General features: G+C 42.3%; 1 protein-coding gene across 1 annotated transcript; it reads right to left on the bottom strand.

The window, feature by feature from the left end:
• Positions 1–349: 349 nt before the first annotated feature.
• pyroxd1 (pyridine nucleotide-disulphide oxidoreductase domain 1) lies at positions 350–20,097 on the bottom strand. Its single transcript, XM_084042920.1, has 13 exons — positions 19,929–20,097; positions 18,900–18,980; positions 17,945–18,064; positions 16,695–16,823; positions 16,184–16,257; positions 15,570–15,766; positions 13,763–13,857; positions 13,306–13,393; positions 10,796–10,908; positions 9,930–10,052; positions 9,319–9,456; positions 1,546–1,635; positions 350–826 (listed from the first exon to the last, which is right to left on the bottom strand). The coding sequence occupies exons 1-13, from the start codon at positions 20,004–20,006 to the stop codon at positions 668–670; spliced, it is 1,485 nt and encodes a 494-aa protein (XP_083899046.1). The 5' UTR covers positions 20,007–20,097; the 3' UTR covers positions 350–667.
• Between the last annotated feature and the right edge of the window lie 1,701 nt (positions 20,098–21,798).

The raw sequence follows: 21,798 nt of genomic DNA, 5'->3' as shown, positions 1-21,798 counted from the left end.
TTCACCAAATCAGGCGCAAATGCTCTTATGAAGGTCAAACAAGGTGGTCATACTCCCTATCGTTTGCCTGTAATTAGTCACAAAATTGTTGGCGGGGCCTATTTCTTATGAAAACCGGATGTCATCCCCAAATTGGAATCTCATGTTGAGGGGACTCTATAGACAAGAGCACACTTTCGCTTTCACTTCTGCCACAAACTCACAAAGTTGCACCGTCTGTCGTACAAACTCTATTCCTACCCCCCCCACCCCCCACTGCATTGCATTGCATTATCTTCAATGCAACATCCCAATGCAGTCATCCTCAAATTGGAATCCCCCCCCCCCCCCCCCCCCCACCCCCGCAGCTTCCTCGTCTCCTGACAGCTGCACTCCACGACTAACACAGCCCTTGATAGGCAACCTTACCTGGCGGAGATCTATGCTCAGAGGAGTGCACTTTTCTAGTTGAAGATGGCGTCCACACACACAGTTGTACATGAATGCAAGTACTGTATAGGCTATCAACAGGTTCTTTCCAATAACCTTCTTTTCTTCTTTCTTTCTTTCTTTCTTTTGGGTGAAATGTTGTTTGGCACTTCCAGGCCACCACAGAAAGGGCTCATTGGGCAGAAGTACATTTGCATTCTTCTGTGTTGCATGCCTGACATTAATACAGCCGTGGAACTCAGTCAAAGTAGTCCTCTATATCAATGTTGGGGTTGAGCAGCTCATCCTTGTAGGGTGTCAGGTCCATCTGGTTGAGGATCAGGTTCTCAAACGTCTCCTCCAGGTCTGTCTCTCCGATGAGCACCGCCCCAACCATCCTACCACCACTTAAAACAACCTGCCAACAAAAGCAGAGCAATTATTCAATAGGTGATATACAATAATAATAACGCACTGGTTACTTTTACATAAAATAAAAAACATCTATAGGTGAATTTAGTAGAGTATGTGACATGATGAAGTATGGCTTTTATCAAGCACTTTACCAAACGTACAACAGGGCAAGGTGCACTAGCCTGGTAAACCCCCCTCCCTCCGGAAATCTCATTTGCATTTGATTTCAGGAAGGAGGTCTGGGATTGCGCAGGGAGTAAAGCTGCCCGAACACTGCGTGTTCGAACCAATCAGCGGCTGCTAGGGGCGGGATCATCCAATCACCTGCCTAGTAGCTTGAAAAAAAGAAAAAACGTCTGTCATCGATTCTGCGACCGGAGTCTCAGATGGAAAGTAGGCTGTGAAACAAATGTGTGTCGCAAGCTTCTTCCATTTGACGGTGTCAGGTTAAAGGTGCACTCTACCCTGTGATGAATTTGAAGGACTAGTGTCCTTTCCGTTTTGTGTGAGCTTGTTGATCTGCTATTTTATGTGAAAACCTTTAAGTGGTTAAAAGCAAGACTAAATAGATACAATACATTGTCATGGTTACCTCTGACATACTGAATTCACCAATATTACCACGATGACCACTGTTACCTTGACATATTGAATTCATCAACATAACCGTGACATATTGAATTAACCACAGTTAACTTGGCATACTGAATTCACCACTGTTACCTTGACATATTCCTGGCCTTTAGTGCACCGGACCAGAAGCTCTTGATCTAGCCCCAGCCCCTGGCCATTAAACTTCCCCAGCAGGACAACCTGTAGTATGGACAAAATTAGAGAGATGTTAAGACACACAGGTAGGTTTGGACAGCAGGTTGACTTATAATGTTATGGAAGACAGGCAGTCAATATTCACTGGCCCCTTTTACACCTGGCATTCATAGGTGTTCTATCCAGATAGTATTCACCCACACTATATTTATACCAGGCATAAAATGCAGATTTCTCTTTACCATGCGAAATGCAGATTGTTGTTCATTTTCATACTCCAGAAACATGGTGAATGGCTGGAAATTGAGTTATACAGTAAGTAACTAGACCATACCCGTAGGGGGATATGAGCACCCAAAGTGTGCAGTTTGGCTTATGCGCTGAGAACAGACAGTTTATCAGGGATCGAAAGTGAGTGTGTACTGTGCAGTGCAGTGGTTCTCAAACTTTTTCATGTCAAGGACCCCCAAATTGACACTTGTTAGCCCGCAGACCCCCATTTGAAAAGATATGCCAGGGACCCCCATAAGAGAAGATTTTTTTTTGGCTCTAGCAGTGAATCTCAACCATTTTAATTTGAAGGACCCCCAGTTTGACATGCATTAGGGCTACGGACCCCCATTTAATGGCATTTCTATCTCTTGGACCCCAGTTTATATCGTAAAATCTACGTTAGAGTCCATTTGGTTCCATTTGTACACTCTCTGAGTTACAGACCCATAAGAGTCCATTTGGTGCCTAATCTATCATTTAGCTGGGGACCCCCTGGAACTCCCTCAAGGACCCCTGGGGGTCCCCGGACCCCACTTTAAGAACCAATGGCGGAGCCGTCCCCCGTCGCCAACACACACACGCGCGAGCCGTCGCGAGCGCGTACAAACACACACACCACGGTACATCCTCATGCGGCCTGTCGCGAACACACACACGGGCGTCGCGCAAACACAAATAATAGGGACTTTAAGCTTTCTGTTTTTCAGTACGGCGACGCCAGGCGGAGTGCGGCTGCTATGACGCAATCGCCGTAGCAGTCAAAATCGTTAAGCAAGCAGCCGTCGGCGACGGGTTCCCACCCCTTTTTGGTTTCCATGGTGACGCGTCTATGCAGCTCACCTATTTTTGACGTTGTAGACACTACGTGGAACGGTAGCTTCTGGCGTAGTAAAATAGGCTGCGGCGACGGCAGGTTTATCTATCGAGCGCTGATCATTTCCGGTTACCGTAGTCCTCTGCCGTAGCAGTCCATTGCTTAAACTCCGTAATGTACATTGTGCCTCCCCAACGTGCATGCGCACGTGCGTGTCCACGCATACACGCCCGCGGACCCAAGTTGTGGTGCGATCATCTCCCCCACACACACACACCACGGAGCCACGATGCAGAATGAAATGTGGCTCCCTCGCGTAGGCATGTTACTCGCACTCAGAGAGTGGGCGGGGTCTATGGTGTGACAGACTTTGGTGTTGCCATGTTGGCCTATTGTAAGCGGTTTAGGGGTAATATTGGTGGTAGTGTGTTTTGGCGTTGGTTGTGAAAGTGCAGGTGGGTGTGGGGACGCGTTGTGAGCTTGTAGATCGGCTGTTTTCCAAGAGGCAAGGTATATGTGTGAAGGCGCTTCGTTTGGCCTTCTTTTCATAGACCTTGTTGCTTGTAGGGTTCGTTTCGTTTGGCCTTGTATTTATAGACCTTGCAGCTTGTTTCTCGCGCGAAACCTGGCCGCGGAGGCGAGTGTTCGCTCAACAGTGTAAAGCAATGGGGCTGTAGATGCGAGCATGGCGACATTCTTTGACATAAAAATGCGAATAAACAGCTGAGATTTAGTGATATCGAAAAACGGGCTTCACAGTTCCATGCACATGGTAATGGTCAATGGCTGTTCGCAATTTGAGAGCAATAGCTCCAGGCACTGAGGAGAACCGGGCAGAACTATTTTTCACATAAAAATGCGAATAAGCAGCTGAGATTTAGTGATATTGAAAAACGGGCTTCGCAGTCCGAGGCGCATTGTAATGGTGAATGGCTGTGCGCAATTTGAGATCAATAGCTCCAGGCAGTGAGGAGAACCGGCCAGGAGAATTTTTGGGCTCACATTTTGGTCTCAGAGGTTACTAGAATTATAGGAGGATTGTTCATGTTCTAGTAGTATTGTCAGACCTGGCTGCATTACATTAAGATAAATATGTAGCCCCAGAGGTAAATGCAGCAACAACAACCAGGTTTAAACACAGGAGTGGCACAGTTAAGAGTAAAAGTCTAAACAAAACATAATCTTAGATTCTAGCACTAAATATACATAATGGGTCTCTGAACGAATGTATGGTCTATCAATAAATATGTACAGTCTATCAACAGAGAATATGACTGAAAGTGTCTATCAATTATAATATGTGAATGAACGTTAATATATGAATGTAGACTAGGTCAGTTTTCCAAAAATGTTAACCCTGAAGGCAAATCGTGTTAATTTATGGCACACATGTTTTCTAGGGGTATTAAGGTGTGCTGAATCCAAATCTGCTGTGTGCCAAGCTCAAAAATGGCCACTAAGCCCTCAAAATGGACCATTTAAAGATGGCGGCCACCACTATGCTGAAACATAATAAAACGCTATATGTTTGATTAAACAAGGTAGAAAATAGACTGAAATGTCCTTTTTTATGTTTACATATATAGGGAATACAATGCAATATTCTGATTTAAGATAAATTGTGAAGGAACCACTTTTATATAATTTATATTGTGAACATTGGCCTCTTTGGTAATGAATAATGTTGTTTTTTTGGGGGGGTTGGTAATGAATAATTGCTTTAAGATGTATAATTGCCTTAATTGCCTTGTTTCTGACTTGTATTTGCTCAGTGTTCTGGCAGGCTTCTTGCAATTGCACGCTTCAATGCACTCCATGCGTACTTTCCTGCAGCCGCAGCGTTGGCTGAGACATCCCTTTGTGCAACTGCATGACGTGATCTCCCTGCATGCTTTTGGCATAGGTGCAGGGAAAGCAGCCGTGGCACCAACTGACCATTCAGGTGCATCCATCCCATTTCGGTCACTGGAGGAAGACCAGGATGTGGCAAGTGAGCTTGGTTCCAGACAAGAGCTTGATAGTGGGAACTCACAATGTGAAACTGCTGCATCTGAGATTGGTGGCAGAGTCTCTTGTGCACGACCTATACAAAACACCTCGACTCTTGCTTCATTTCATGTATCAACTTCAGGCACACCGTATACCTTACAGATTAATTTCTCTGTTGACCTCGCTATGTCTACTGTGAGAGGGCCTTTTCCAAGCCCAATGAGACCTGCGTGATGTTGCTGGAACACCTGCCAGGCTGTTTTCTTACTGTGGCCACTGAACTATGACATGCTGTCAAATTCAGTGACAGCATGGAAGGCATGTGTCAACTTGATCAGCAGAAAGCAACATGCAAAGTTCATGTACTGGAAGATACTTTCATGTCCCAGCTTTCATGTTGAGACGTTTACATTGCATTCTGACATAGTGTGCGAGAAGTAGAAGAAGCACATCTGTATCACGTGCTGACACAACTAGTGTTTCCATTTGAGCATGGATGCAATGCAAAATCAGTTGTGTGTCAGCTTCCTCATGGTCAGCACTTAGAGAAGAGACTTCAAGATCTGGATCCGATGACAAATCCTTCGGCAAACCCCCCTGATACAACTTAGATTATTAGGGCTGTGTTTAATCAGATGGTTTGAAAGCAATTGAGCAAGGTCTGCTTTATTTTCCTCAAGTGCCATGAAGCTAGACCAGTCTGGTGGAAGAGGAACTGACTTGTTCTCTATTTTACAACGTATTGGTCGGTGGCGCTGCTTGCGTTTAATCCTTGTGCCTGCTTTGATCGTTTCCTCTTGATACCTGTCAAAGACAGACATCATTTTCTCCCATTCTAAACACAGCTCCAGCAAACATGTTGGCATATTCATCAAATGTTCCAGGTTGCTTTCCTAGTGCCATCACGAGTGCTTGGCCATCAATGAGCAGTCAGCTGGAATCATCAAGTGTAACTTTTGCAGGGGTTTGGACTTGTTCTGTCAGTATGTTTACTAGCACAGATTTGTTTGTGGAATGTAGACTACCATTAGTTGTGGCCAAAGGTAGTGGGATGGTCATGAGTTCATGCGTAAGGATGTTTTCAAGTTTTACCTGGCACCCTGCTCTGTAAGCAGTAATGAGCCTTTGTAGAATGTTCCTATCCACTTTGATCTGGGAAGGTTTCTCTAAAGAAGTGAACAGGGCAGCCGCTGGTCTGCCAGCCCTGTGCCCCAACAACCTGAACGATGCCTACGAGTCATACCGTAAGATGCTTCTGAATGCTGGCAAGAAGAACATCCCCCGCGGCATCCGCAAAGCCTATGTCCCCTGCTGGGACGACGAATGTGAACATCTACTTCGCGCCCACGCAGAAACTCAAAACATCGAGGACAGGGACAAAGCAGCAGATGAGCTCTTCAGCAGGCTGGACGAGAATCGCAGGCAAAGATGGACTGAGACTGTGGAGTCAATCGACTTCACACACTCCAGCCGCCGGGCATGGCAGACCCTGAACAAGCTGACTGGAAGGTCAACAACCCCAGCACAATGTCCCATCACAGCAAACTCCATTGCGTCGCTTCTGCTGAGTAATGGCCGGTTCCCTAATGCAGATAAGGACTTCACCAGAAAAGCATCAGCAAGAGTCCATGAGCTGCTCAGGAACCCAGGATGCGACTTAAACTTATCCACCGACTTCACGGCTCAGGAAATCGAGCAGGCCATCCAATGCATGAAGACCGGTAAGGCGCCAGGCATAGATGGTATCCATGCGGAATATATTAAAAATCAAGGCAAGAAGGCAAACGACTGGCTTTGCTCCTTCCTCTCCGCATGTCTTCACCACTCAAAGCTGCCGAAGATCTGGCGTCGTGCTAAGGTGATCGCCCTGCTGAAGCCTAACAAGCCGAGCGATGACCCCAAGGGATACCGGCCCATCTCACTGTTGTGCATCCCATTCAAGCTCCTGGAACGCCTCATTCTGGCCCGCATCACCCCAGTGATCGACCCCCAGCTCCCCAAAGAACAAGCAGGGTTCCGAAGTGGCAGGTCAACAACAGACCAGGTAACCCTCCTGTGCCAAGACATAGAGGACAGCTTCCAGGCAGGAGAGAAGGCCGGTGCCGTCTTTCTGGACCTCACAGCTGCCTACGACACGGTCTGGCTACGTGGGCTACACATGAAGCTTCTGGAAACCATCCCAGATAAGCACATGGTGAGCTTTATAATGGAGACGCTGAGCAACCGCAGCTTCCCGCTACTGACCAGCAACGGCCAGAGCAGCAGGGTGAGAAAACTCAAGAACGGTGTCCCACAGGGTTCGGTGCTGGCACCCACGCTGTTTAACATCTACACCCATGACCTACCCCCAACAACATCAAGGAAGTACGGTTATGCAGATGACCTGGCCATCCTAACCAGCAAACCATCCTGGCAGGCAGTGGAGGAGGGCCTCTCGGAGGACATGAGCATCCTGTCCTCGTACCTGAAGGACTGGCGCCTCAAGCTCAGTGTGGACAAGACCGTGTCTACAATGTTGCTGGACTGGCTTGCTGCAACGGAGCTGAGGATCTGATGACATACGCAAGAAGAAGAAGATCCACTTTGATAGTGTTTTGCTTTCCCTTGGAAAGTTGCACAACTTCATATAAAGAGGCAAATGTCTTGGCCTTATTCTTTCGAATAGGTGGTTTCAGAGCCAGGTGCTGGTTACTATCTGGAGGCTCACACAGAAGTTTCTTGACAAAGACTTTCATTTGTACTTGTCCAAGTTCTTCTGCATTAAGCAGATATTCCTGAATCTCAGATGTGACTACATCCTTGTTGATCATGTTTCTCAATGTGTCGCCACCATCTTGAAACACACCATGCTGTTTCAATGACACAATTATTCTGCCTTCATCAGAGTCGTCTTTTTCTTTTTTTTTGTGCACTCATTGTGTGTGTACTCATCATCTTCATTGCCTGATGTCATTCCTAGCAAAGCTGTTGTCTGATAAACTACTGTATGTGTGTCCTCAGATTATATGACAATGTCCATCTACTCAGTGCAAACCCTATTCTGGTAATACCTACTAAGCCTCCACTCTTCTTTCCTGTAGCATTTAGCCAATCTCTACTTTGGTCCGCTGAGCAAGGTGTTTGTGGCTGATATTTGAGTTAGGCCATCACTTTATACCACAGGCTTGCAATATGCTCTTTCAGCAGTTTCTTCACAAGTATTATGGACTTGGTTACCTTTATATAATGACACATTTATGTACATCATTATTGGGAACATTTATTGGTGAATAATATTCACCAATAAATGACAATTTTCACAATATATGAGTTTTAAGCAGTTTCCTCACACTTGATTTCAAATCAAAATATTTAATTGGATTCCTCATAAATGAAAAACAAAAACAAAAAAGAAAATCAATCAAGTTTCTACCTTGTTTAGTCAAAAAGATGCTTTGTAATATATTCCAGCATAGTGGCGGCCGCCATCTTTAAATGGTCCATTTTGAGGGCTTAGCGGCCATTTTTGAGCTTGGCACACAGCAAATTTGGAATCAGCACACCTTAATACCCCTAAAAAACATGTGTGCCATAAATTAACACGATTTGCCTTCAGCACTTTAAATAAGCACATTTTCTGAAATCCTGCCTAGTCTAATGAACGTGTCTATCAACAATTAATATATGAAGGAATATATGTACATGTACAGTCTACAAACAATAAGCATATGTATGAATATGTATACAGTCTATCAACAGCTATCCTAGCAAGCATATGTCAGTGTACATCCTAGAAGGGCCTACTCTGTGTACAAGTCTGGACATGAGTCCATGTGCAGGAGAGAGTAGTCAAAAGTCAATAATCAGTAACAGACAGAGGTAAATGTTCTCATTTGGGGGTCAAGCTTGGTTGAGGAGTCTGATGGCCAAGGACTGGCCAAGTCGCTTTGGGTGTGCAGAGGAGGGATGAGTCACCATCATAGAGGGGATGGAAGGAGTTGTGCAGGACAGTTTTCAGCTCCCTCCTCATTCACCTCTAAACTGTCCAGTTCAACTCCAGCTATGGAACTCATCTTCCTCACCAGCTTGTTCAAACTTTACCATTACAACCAAAACCGGGAAAGCATCAGTGCCATTTTAGATTTCAGCGTTGGCTATTCTAAAATAGCAGATGTACAAGCTCACAGCGAGTCACTTCGTGCCGCGCTGCAAGCTTGCACATCTGCTATTTTTGAACATGTTTGGAAAATGTGTGAAACCTACAGTACTGATTTAGAAGGCATTTGTAGAGGCCTCGGGTCTTAATGGATTAGGTATCACCAATACAACCAAAAGGTTTAAGACGTATTTCAATACAACCAAATGGTTTAAGCAGTCAGCTTTCAAGCATTTCACATGCATTTACACAACCATCAGGGCTCTAAAAATGGCAATGTTCGTCTGTCCAAAACTTTGGGCCCCATCTTCTGTGACGCGTTATGCGCACTTAACCGGGTTGAGCCACCGCGCAACCCGCAAATTGATATTTTCCCTCAGCGCAAAAGACAAAAACATAAGAATCACAGTGCCGCCCGACTACTTTGCGCCTGGAGGTGTGGTTGATTTTAAAAGAAAGGCTTGCCATAGCGCAAAGTTATTTTTCCCGCAGGGTTTGGGCGCGCATCATACTGTACCTTATAGCTGAAGAATTTGGTGATGTGTGAGAAGAGCTCGAAGCAGAAGTCCAGTTCTATTGGTTCTGACAGGACATGTGCTGCCATGCAGCTGCCTACGTACCATCCCATCTGACGGGCCTGGGTCCACAGACGCATCTAACCAGAACACACACACACAAACACATGCATGCACACACACGCACACACAGTAATTTAGATAACTTGAACTCAAGTGAGGAATACTTTTAACCGCTTTCAACGCGCAGGTGTCCCTATTTTGGCCATGTCTTAATTTTTGTAAATGGTCAAAGATGTAAAATCTCACAAGCTTGTATATCTGCTATTTTAGCGGCACAACTGTACGATGAAGTATGATATAGGGCTTAAGTGGCTAACTAAGAATTTAGTTCCAAAGCTTTGCAAATGTGTTACTACCGAAAATTGTCATTATTATCTTTGAATTTAATAGTAAAGTAAAATAAGTTTTACTTTTATCCCAGCAATCAATTTGTATATGGAATACAATAAAGTCAAGTCTTAGGTGGTTAGTCTTGAACTGGTCATTAAAATGAGAGAAGCTTGCCAGTCATTGTCCTGTACAATGAATGAGATGTCGTTGTAATGTCTACCTGCTGCCACAGGGGGCTATGTTCCCAGCATGCCGTGCACACGTCTCCTGCAGCATAGATGTCTGTTTGTGATGTCATCATGTGGTCATCTACTCGCAGCCCACCGTCATGTGCCAGCACAAACTAAACACAGGCACATAAATGATTCATTATTTAATAAATCAAGGTGAGGTGAACTGTGATGATTGGAATGCAAGGGTGATTCCAAAATGTAGTAATCTGTTTCTCTGTCATTCCAGAATTTCAGCGGTCCGGCTGAGCATCAGCCAGCAGCAACATGTTGCAAAGCACAAACCAATTAGCCGCCACTTCCTCTCCATGGAAGTCCTTTGATGTATGTTAACCACATGAACTCTGTTTGTCCCTATTCTGGGCATTAGTTGAACATTCAGCGAAAATAGGCAAACAGTCGGTGAAAATAGCATATCTACAAGCTCACAACGTGTCTTAACACATAATGAGCTTGTAGATTGGCTATTTTCTGCCGTATAGGTAAAAAAGGAGGGGACCAAGTACAGAGTCCTGGGGGACCCCGGTCAACTACTAAGTATATAGGGTTTAAGTGTTAAGAGCAAACCACAAAACAGATAACTCCATTAACCCATTTAGACCTGAGGCCGATTCTAGAAACGCCTATGTTTTCTGAAAAACTTAGGTTAACTACAAAAAAATGTACTGTACATAGCAACAACTACCCCAAAAGGGGTTCCCGGATTGAAAGGTATACCGTAGTTACGCATAGGGGTTCCCGGTCTAAATGGGTTAACATGATACTTTAACTAGACAATTCATAATGTGCCCTGAGACATATTTCTTGTTCATGCTAATCATGTTGTCTGCATACCACCATTCATACATGTCCTTACATTATTGCCTTGGAGAAATGGTTCTGTGTTGGGCACCACACCAGTAGCACTGACAATGAAGTCACAGCCAATTGTCTTCCCACTAGTCAGCTGGACATAGACTGGCCAGGATCCTATGAATAGAATGAAAACAAATAGGTAGAGAGACAGTTCTTAAGAAAACTGCATGTGATACCTCTTTTTAAATTAAATTAATGATATCTAATATGTATGGGATAAGGCACAACAAGGACAATGATGCAAAATAAACCCTGACAGGTTCCTGCATCATCCTCTTAGGGTGTATTTTGCAAAGTTGATCAACTCTGTGTATTATCCTGCTTGCTTATTACGTAGCTACTTATTAACAAAATCCATACAGTACTTTGACATGAAATTGCTAATAACCTAATAGGCATTCACTAAAACAGTAGTCAATTAGATTCTACAATTATAACTAGATGGATTCTACAATTACAACTACATAGATTCTACAAAGACAAAAGCAATTCCAGGCAATCTGCCATAATCTTCTGACTGCTGTAAATTCAGGACATTAAAGTTGCAATCCTTAACTCATTGAGTGCCATTAACGTGTTTCACGTGTTTTAGCGCTATGGTGATGAGTGCCATTAACGTGTTTCACGTGTTTTTGAGGAAAAAAAAGAAAAAAAACCCCTAAGATATCATCATCTGAACATTTGCAGCTCCATCCACTCCTTGTTTAAAGGTAGGGTAAGTGATATTTTTTTGTCAAAACAAAAAGTATTTTGTTAAAAGGTCAAAATACTATATTCTGATAGTAATCATTGCTATAGAGTGTTTGTTCAGTAACAGGAGTCTCCCTGTCTCTCCAGCTCTTTAATAAACAGAAAATAAATTTTTCGGTAGGTGTCAAAATCTCAGCCAATCAGGAGAAAGTACCCATTTTTAAGCTTAATTTGTATAGTGTTCCAGTTCCAATTTTGTCTGCTCATTTCTTAGTGTCATCACTTCCAATTTCACTTGTTTGATCTGTATCCTGATTGAGTTCTCTGTCCTGGTTGGATAAAATTGGAAATGAAACTGAAACTGAAATTAAAATGCATTTTCTGTTTTATAAAGAGCTGGAGATACAAGGAGACTCCTAATACTGAACAAACACTCTATAGCAATGAGTACTATCAGAATATAGAGCTATTTAACAATTATTTTAACCAACGCAAATCACTTACCCTACCTTTAACTTAAAAAGGCTGTATCTCGCTTCCTAAGCACCTTTTTTTTACTTTGACAAAATAAAAAATAAAAAATTGTAATGGCCAGAAATAGATAATAATAATTTGGGCACTCAATGAGTTAAGATGTATGTCCTTCATTCAAACCCAAAGATTTCTATCAGGCAACATTTCTGAAGATGTAACACCCACTTGGGCAGTGGAGATCTTGCACTATGAGCAGGGGTGCGCTGGTCGCTTCACACAACACCACAGCGTTCCACCAGTTTTGTTTTTTTCGCGATCACGCACACGCACGGGGGTGCACGCACGTGCACGCTAGAACCCAAATGGCTACTTTGCATAACAGGTTTACAGGCGAGTGTGCAAAAGTTTCCTCACTCCTCACATACACAGTATTATAAGCAACACAGCAATTTGGTTACAGTACTGCTGCCCAGTGCTGCCAGCATCCTATCTGCACAAGAACAACAAGAATGTCTCAGCCACCGTCGAAGAAGAGAAAGATACTTCGTTCAAAGCAAACTTTTTAGTTTCAGCTCCTATAATTCAAGGCAATATTTACATCTATACAAACATGTTTCCTACTATTTATGCACCCGTAAACTTAACACATTGAGTGCCAGGGGTTTTTCAAAACAGGGTACCTCCAGTGCCTGGATTTTTAACCATAAAAAAAAAAAAAAAAAAAAAAAAAAAAACATATTTTTTCCCAAAAACGACCATAACCGTTTTTGGCACACCTTGTTTGGATTATGAAAAACGGTCCGGACCGTTTTGGGCACTCAATGTGTTAAGTAAAATGAATCACACATTTAGGTTAAATAAAATGTGTGCGTGCACGTGACATCTCATTAAAATAGCGCTCTGTTATTACACCCCTGACTATGAGCTTCAGGCAATACCACTTGTCAACCACTAGTTTTCCTACCCAACCACGGGTATAAATGTCTCAACAGAGGCGCCAGGGAGACCACCTCCAACCACCACAGTTGTGTTAGTTATTGTATTAACATAATACCATACAGATTAGTCAAAATAACAGTATATTCCCTAAAAGAAGTTCAGAATATCAGCTTTAACCCATTAAGACCTGAGGCGATTCTTAAAAATAAATCTAAAAAAAAAGGTTCAAGATTCTTCTAAAATAGCAGATCTACAAGCTCATAGCGCGGCACTCGGTGCCGCGCTATGAGCTTGTATATCTGCTATTTTTGAATAGCCAAAGAAATCTTAAGTGACACAGATGCGTTCCAGGTCTTAATGGGTTAAAGTTACAAGAATGCCAACATCAGAGTCGCAAAATGACCTCACCTTTCTCACATGCAGGTGTTTCCAGCTCCTTGTGTGTGTAGATCTTGTCCACTTCACACTCATACTCCATAGACACTCTGTGGGGACCCTGGGGACAACACATAGAGAGCAGATGTAGAATGTAGATCCTTACTCAAACACCCAGCATTTTCCTTTGCCCACAATACATAAAACGTATTTGTAGGATATCACATAGATTTAATAAAGATAATGCAATAGCATTCTAATTATGTTTCTCGTCTTGTATGCTCACAGTCCTTTCCACTTCCCAACTATGGAATTTGTGACTGCCACAGTTACTGTTAGCAAGCTTACTGTAAGCTTGTAGATTGGCTATTTTCACTAACTTTGTCATACGACAAAGTATAAAATAGGGCAAAAATATAAAAAGACAAAACATGGAGATACTGTACAAGGTTTCTGCACAACAGCAACACTACACTCAACAAATCATCACCTCTTGCGCTCCTCTCAGAGTGATGCCTTCATGCCAGTCTGGTCCCAGAGCACTGCCAGGCTCTGCAGAGCCAGGACCACTCTCTCGTCTGTCTCCTACATACACAAACATGCACACGCATAGTCGCACACACACGCATTAGTTAGTACAGTATGTTAAAAAACAGAACAAACAAACACAATCTTAGGTATGTTTTCTGATTAAAAATGTATGACAGAGTAGAGCAGATCAGAGGAGAATACAGCAGAATAAATAGAGGACAACAGAAATCTGGTCCATATCGACCAGATTTCTGTTGTACTGCATTCCCATAATATTTTGCGAATAGGCATTGACCCGCTTTGATCTCAGAGGACTTTGCATGTTAACCACATGAACTCTAGCACCTCAACTCTGTGCATGTCATAATAAGCGAACAGTCGCAGAAAAGAGCATATCTACAAGCTCACAACACGTCCCAGCGTGACACGTTGTGAGCCTGCAGATCTGCTATTTTTGGCGAAAAGATTTGGTGTAGATGGATCCCAGTCAACCTGTATAAGGGTATACGTCTATCCTTTAAGTGGTTAAAGGTACTGCAGTTAAATCAGTGCATTTCAGGGAAAATAGTAATTAGCTTCACATTGTGACCAAAGTAGATCAGATGTAACAACGTGACACCACATTCATGGGCCCATTTATCATCAACTGCTATAATACATGGCACCTTTACTGTACTGTAATGTTTCCCAATGCAGTTTGCAGTGAAATCAATAGTGCAAATGCAGGGAAATGGCTCAGCCGTCTGGGAGCCAGATGGTTTGATCTGTGGCTCCTCCTGGTTGAATGAAGTACAGTTATCTCCACCGTTGCCGTGTGTGAATCGTAAAGCACTATGAAAAAAGGCACTATAGGATGCTGAGCATTAAATGCTCTCCATTCCTATTGAATTCCTAGTGCCTAGATGCTTAAAAAAAACAGTACTCCATCTGTGTTACATAAATGCCCCCCTTGTTTAAACACTTAAAATCAGTTGCTGACTGGGGTCTCCCAGGGTCTATACTTAGTCCCGCCTCTTTTTTTTTGGCAGAATCTTCACCTATTTTCACAGACTGTTTGCCTATCATTATGACATGCCCAGAATAGGGCCACTAGGGCTCTTCTGATTAAATTGAACTTGACAAAGTCACCACTGACTTTGTGTCCATAATGAAATCAGGCACATTTAAACTGCAACTATTCAATAATTACATTTAAAATCAAAACTTTCCAGAATTCTAGCCAGCATGTTAAACTATCACAAATAAATGTACAAGCACAATTCCTGGACAGACTCATAAATGCAGTGCGTGTGGAGCAGTTAGGGGTTAAGTGCCTTGCTCAAGGACACTTCAACACACAGGCTGGGTGGACAGGGGGGCAGCAATCTTCCAAACAGCCTCTCTACACTAAGCTAAAGCCATTAAATGTATTTGTTTATGTGAAGCATGAGGCATCCTTTTATGCAATGATCAAACTGAAATATTGCCATACAGTAACACTGTCTGATCACTGCAGTTACTTTCCTGCCACCAATAGTATAGAGTACAAACATCCTCAGTGAGGCACAAGCCATGTTTCTCATTCAAATGTAACCATGCATTCACACATTACAGTGTCAAATACAATTTCAAAGGTGTTAAATACAGATATAGCAAATTACCATGGAGTGATTAGAACTTTGGAACATTTCATAAAAAGGGCTTGTTGAGTTTATTGTTAAACGCCTCCAAGAGGAGTAGTCAATGGGCAAGGTATTATGGGAAGGTGCAGAAGGTTCTGTGTACACCTGCAGTGTAGGTGTGTGAAGATCCAGGCCTGGCCTCCTCTGTAGTGTAACGGGCTCTCTTACAGGTTGCGGCCCCCTCTGGTCTGTCTGCCTCCAGTGAGGGGATCAGAAACTGTGCAGCTCCGGCATCAAAGAAGGCGTTCCCTATGGCCTTGTCCTTCACAGCCCAGATCACCTCAACGCCCTGCACTTCATACCTAAAAAACACAGCAACACTGTCTATGAACAACATTAACCGTCTCTATTTTGGGCATATCATCATAGGTGGAAAGCAACAAAAAAAGTATAAACAACACAAGTAACAAAAACAGCCAATCTAGACATTGCGTTGCATCGTTGGCCAACTAATAGTTAGTTAATAAGCTAATAGTTAACTACAGTGGTTGCTATAGTTACTATCCCAGAACTGGTTTGTTCTCCTTTTAAAGCATCTTTTACTGACCTTATGAGAAATTAATGATATACCATAATATACATTGTTATGGTCCATAAATCAAAATAAATATACCACTACGCACTATTCTGATAGTGTAAATATTGAGAAAATGTGATAAAAAATATGCGACACCGCGCACAACTGAGTATGAATCAGGCTTTACTGTAGGTATACTCACACTAATTCCAAGGCAATCCCTCCATTTCCCACAACCACAATCCTCTTTGCCTTGGATAGCCGCTTCTGCAACTCCTGCAAGCACAATGGAAGTGGAAAGCAATCACATAATTTTTCTTACAGCTGTCAGGTATTTTATATATATATATATATATATATATATATATATACATACATATATATATATATACATACACACACACACACACACACACACACACACACACACACACACACGCACACAGACACACACACACACACACACACACGCACACACACACAATTATCATATGTGCGCTTTTGCACGTTTTGTACGCTGGCTTGAACCAAAACATTTCAATCAATACCATGATATCCATCATCAATCAATATTCTACTCTAATTCCTGATATACTGTATGTATGTTATTATGACATAACCACCTCCAGAGAGGAGGATACATCAAGTGTATATCGGAAGAGACACTTGGTTGTCTGTGCTAGGGGTAACAGACGAGGGATGTTGTGTCCTACCTGAGCACTGTCTGTGTCCCGTATCCCCAGCACAAAAGGGTTGTCCTTGGTCAGGAGTTTTGGTCTGGCCCCACTGCAGATGCACAGCTTCTCATAACCCACCTCCAGTCCATCCAAGGTCTGTAGTGTCTGACAATCAAGACAATCAAAGGGGGAAAAAACATATCAAATCAAAACGATATCAACGTAAAAATGTTCTCAAGAAGAGTGTTTGAGTCAGAAAGTGTTGGAATATGGTGAGCAATCGACAATGTAATGTCTAAAAGTGTTGGCCTATCATATGTGAGTGCAGATAACAAATGAAAGTAAAAGTAACGATAAAAACTATAAAGATGTATAGAAAACTGCAAAGTAGGTCTGGAACTCATACAACAGCAACCACTTTCCTCAGAATGTGTGGGGTAGCTTTGAACAGCAGTTGCATAGTGCAATCAAACGTCCACAGGGTGGCAGTAGTGGACAGGTAATAATCTGGTAATAATGGACCCTACTGTGGCTCTGATGAAATGTGTTGCATGACAGTCAGTGCTACAGTATGTAGGATTATTTACAAATATGTACTAAATAGTAAAGTTGTTTGTTTTGGTTTTTCAACCTGGACCATATTTTCCTAGTTGCATCAAACACATGGGTTCTGATAACATTGGTCACTTCAGTCAGGTGTAGAACTTCACATACCGGATGCTCCATTCCATCATGGATGTACAAATCTGAACCCAACATGTTTAAAACACAATAACGATAACACTTCAACTAGGCCTGCATGAATGCAATTATATTTCACACATTGGCCAGTATTTGTTATGTTATATTTGATCCTTGGATATCCTTCATCCAACAAAAGTATGCCAAACAATATTTTCAATACTGAATTCTCCTTGCAAGTGTCTCAGGTAAATTGCTCGTTACTCTAGACAACAGTCTGCAGCGTGAATAAAAATGACCTTATATTAGGACTATTATTATTGTGTATTATGGATTAATTGTTTACCATAGGAAAACAAGTAGGAAGACATGGCTTAACTTTGAAAACAAAAACAACAGACTTTAACGTTATCAATATAACATACCATTTGGTGGATGCTTTTACATTTTATTGGATGTGTCTTTTATCCAAAATACTTTATAGTATGACTTTTTTTTTAACATAAGAAGCATTTGGCACAGCTGTCTGCAAAGATTAGCATGAAAGCTTAATAGGAACATGGCATTGACTATCCTCCATCCGCCATGAATGAAAAGCTACTCACATGGTTGTGTGCGTGGAGGGCTATGACAGCAGATTGGATTACAGTAAGGTTGGGATATTTCTCCTCCAGAACACTGGATGGACATTCAGCAACGTCAAACTCTTCCAGCGTCCTGGAAACCTGACAAAAAACACACAAGTGGTTTTGTCTATTTTGAATACTCAACGGCCATTCAATTCTCCCTTACACAATTCAAATGAAATCAAAAGGCTGAGGTTATATATTGTTCTTTCAAACCTAGCCTGAGAAACTATCTAATAGGAGACCACAAGGGGTAAATGCTATTTCCCATAGGAAGGAGATGTCATTCACTGCTGACGTTTTTCCCTTTTCTCCTTTGTATTCTCCTCTTCTCCTTAGTGTTTTTGTGTTTGTAGATGACATGTATTAGTGTATTATTAAGTTGTACTATGTTGATGAATTGAATACATAGGACCACAATGGAAACAAGTCCCCAGGACTTTTTTGTGCTATCCTTTTAGCCTTAATGTCTGAATGTACCTTGTGCTGTTTACATTTCAGACTAAATAAAGTATTCAATCAATCAAAATACCACTCCAAGAAATGTGATATGAACAGTTACCCAGTGTTATAGCAAGGAACTGATATAATGTGTAGTGACATGTATGCTTGATGAGTCAGTGGAAGAGCTTTTTGTTTGTTTGTTTGTTGCTTTGTGTTTAGTTTTTTACCGAATGGGTTCCCAGATTGGTGGAAGATTGAGCAGGGCTAAATAATAGGGAAAGAGGGGAAGTCCGCACACCGTTTAAGCTCCCATTAGAACCTTTCTATTATAGTTAGGCAACGTTATTCGACCGCAAATGGTCTTCATCAGGTCTAAATAATAAACATACTTGACCTCCAACTTAAGTGCTATGACGAATAGACATGATGTTTTAGTGTGGATCAGGATTATCAGGGACCACCAGACCATCATCATCATCATCATCCTCACCTGCTTGAAGTTCTCCACCGTTTTGATTTGAGGAGCTGCTGTGACCAGAGCAATGCCAGCAGATGGAAACCGGGACAGTAGCTGTCAGTCACATGGAAACAATTTGATCAGCAACAGTTGTTACAGCGACATAGGTGACCTAACGTTAACAGCAGTGGTGGAAAAAGTACTCGCATGTTTTATTTAAGTAAAAGTATCAATGCTGCAATGTAGAAATACTCTGTTACAAGTAAAAGTCCAGAATTCAAAATGTACTTGAGTAAAAGTATAAAGGTATTGGTATCAAAATGTACTTAAAGTACCAAAGGTAGAAAGTATTAAGCAGAATTCGTTTCACACGTTTTCAAATGTATACAAATCTTTTGAAAATAGCAGATCTAAGCTGATGCAACTATTTTGAAATGGCCGAAATGTATGTGGCTGAAGTGGTTAATGCATGTTTTGTAATAATAATCAAAATCTACAAAGCAACTAAAGTCTTCAAATTATTGCAGTGGAGTAAAAGCACAATATTTGCCCCTGAGATGTAGTGGAGTAGAAGTATAAAGTATTGGAAATTGGAAATACTCCAGTAAAGTAAAAAAAAAATCCTCAAAATCCGCAACTGTTGTTACAGCAACATTGGTGACCTAACGTTGACAGATGATCAGTTAGAGCGAAATGTATGAGTGACCAAACGTCATCAGAATTAGAATATAGCTAATCAGAGACAACAAAGTCCAACAATCCAGAACCCCAATAGCTCTGGTCCAGCCCTGAAACATGACTGTCATACCATGGCTAGCTCTGGTCCATAGCGTTAGAAGGAGAACTCCTTCTAACGCTATGGACCAGAGCTAACCCCAACACCACCGTTTCCACTCTTATACACTAACAAGGCATTGCCTTTGCCTTTACAGACCACAAGGTAATACTAATAACTAGCCCCTACGGAACCTCTCCCTCCGCTGTACGCTGCTATACAGCGGAGGGAGAGATTCCGTCGGAGCTAACTAATAACCAATAATTAATTCATACAGACTGTTTCACCTGCTCAGTGCATGTTACGCCTGCGATGCCACCTCCTACGACCACAAACTGATACATGTTCTGCTTTTCATCTGCCATTGTGTGTTAACTATTAGCGTCACAGCTACCAAGGCATGATCCAGAGAGTCATATAAAAGTGTTTTGTAAAGTGTTTATGTTGAGTTCATGATCCTGCCACCACCATGTTTACTCTTCTCTACTCTACGGCAAGTCACAGGGGTCATCTCAGAGATCTTTATGTAGCATTACTGCCACCTACTGTTGATGTAGAGCACTGTTTCCCAAACAGTGGATCGGGACCATAGAGTTAAAAATAAGGTCGGGACCCATGAGTCGTGGACCAACTTTTATGGGTCACGAATAGACCAATTATTTGTTTACCAACATTGAGACTGGACGCACAGGTGATTGTTTCACGCAATCAATTCCGAACCTGTTGTTTTGGGGTGCGCTGGTTTCAGCACACCCCAACCAACCCCCTCTTGTGTGTTGGCCAGTGAGGCGCCCTATAGCGAGACCTGACAGAATGGGTTTCATTGCGCGCATACTGGTTGCACGCATACTGGTTCTTATCAGTGTGACGTCGTCTGTTAAGGGGTCTATAAATACCCCATTTAGATTTTTATTTCCTGCATTTAGTTTTTTATTATTATTATTTCAAAACATTTTCAAAATAATAAATTCAAAAGAATGCAAAGTGTTTCATGAATTACAAACACATTCTTAGATTTTTCAAAGATTTCATGAATGAAATAAATATATAAAGCAAAGAAATTCCATAAATTAGAAAACAAATGTTTAAGAAGTAGTCAAAATAGTAGATCTACAAGCTCACAACGTGTCACGATGCAACGCTTTGTGAGCTTGTAGATCTGATAATTTCACTAGGTTGGTTGGGTCTCGAGCTAAAAGGTTTGGGAACCACCAGTGATGTAGAGGATTGTTCCAAAGGTTTATATATATATTTTTTTATTATACAGCTACATTTCAGCCTCTCTTGTAAGAAAGAATGTGATGTGAATAATCCTGTTGAACACCGTAGTGCTTGATGGAATAGAGTAAATGGACTGGAAGGCTAACCGAACAACTGGGCAGTTGAGAGAATTGGGTAATTTATTTTGATAGAACTGGGCACTTGAGAGAACTGGTAGGCTACTGGGGTTTTGGCAGAACTGGGCACTATTTGGGGAGAACTGGGCCTTTACATTTTAGAATCCATGAATCATTCATGAACAAATATGAGGCTCAGTGTGAATTAGTGCCAATCATCCTCCAATGAAAATAAAATGAAACCCTGCATTCACTGTACAACATGTTTACATGAGATGCATTTGCCCGCCATAATGGTTCCTATAATCTCAATATGCTGTGTGTCAAGAATACATAATAGCCTATCAAACAGACAGACAGACAGACAGACAGACAGACAGAGGGGGGGGGGGCTCTGCAGCGCATGGGGAATTATGAAACAGATGAAGTGGTTAAGCAGGCATTGCTTGAAGGAAATTATTATTAACAAGTAAGACGCGCAAACGCTGGAAGCGAACGCAGCTCGAAATATGTTGCAGGTGTGTGCATTTTAATCAGAGCATTGTCTACATTCCTGCGTTCTTCATGGCCACACTGTAGTGCAGGCGTCTGTGTGTGTGTGTGTGTGTGTGTGTGTGTGTGTGTGTGTGTGTGTGTGTGTGTGTGTGTGTGTGTGTGTGAGAGAAACCCTGCTCGGCACTCTGGCGCACTCTGGAGGCTGCACACAGGCAGTGCACGCACACAGACAGACAGACAGACAGACAGACAGACAGACAGACAGACAGACACACACACAAGCCGAGCAGGATTTCATAGTAAGCTCCGCGCGCCTTCGGCGCGC

The sequence above is a fragment of the Gymnoscopelus microlampas genome (assembly GCF_963454915.1).
Source record: "Gymnoscopelus microlampas genome assembly, chromosome: 19".
In the NCBI taxonomy this organism is placed as follows: Eukaryota; Metazoa; Chordata; class Actinopteri; order Myctophiformes; family Myctophidae; genus Gymnoscopelus; species Gymnoscopelus microlampas.
Note: the sequence above shows the minus strand (reverse complement) of the source record. Positions and strands in the feature narration are given on the sequence as shown.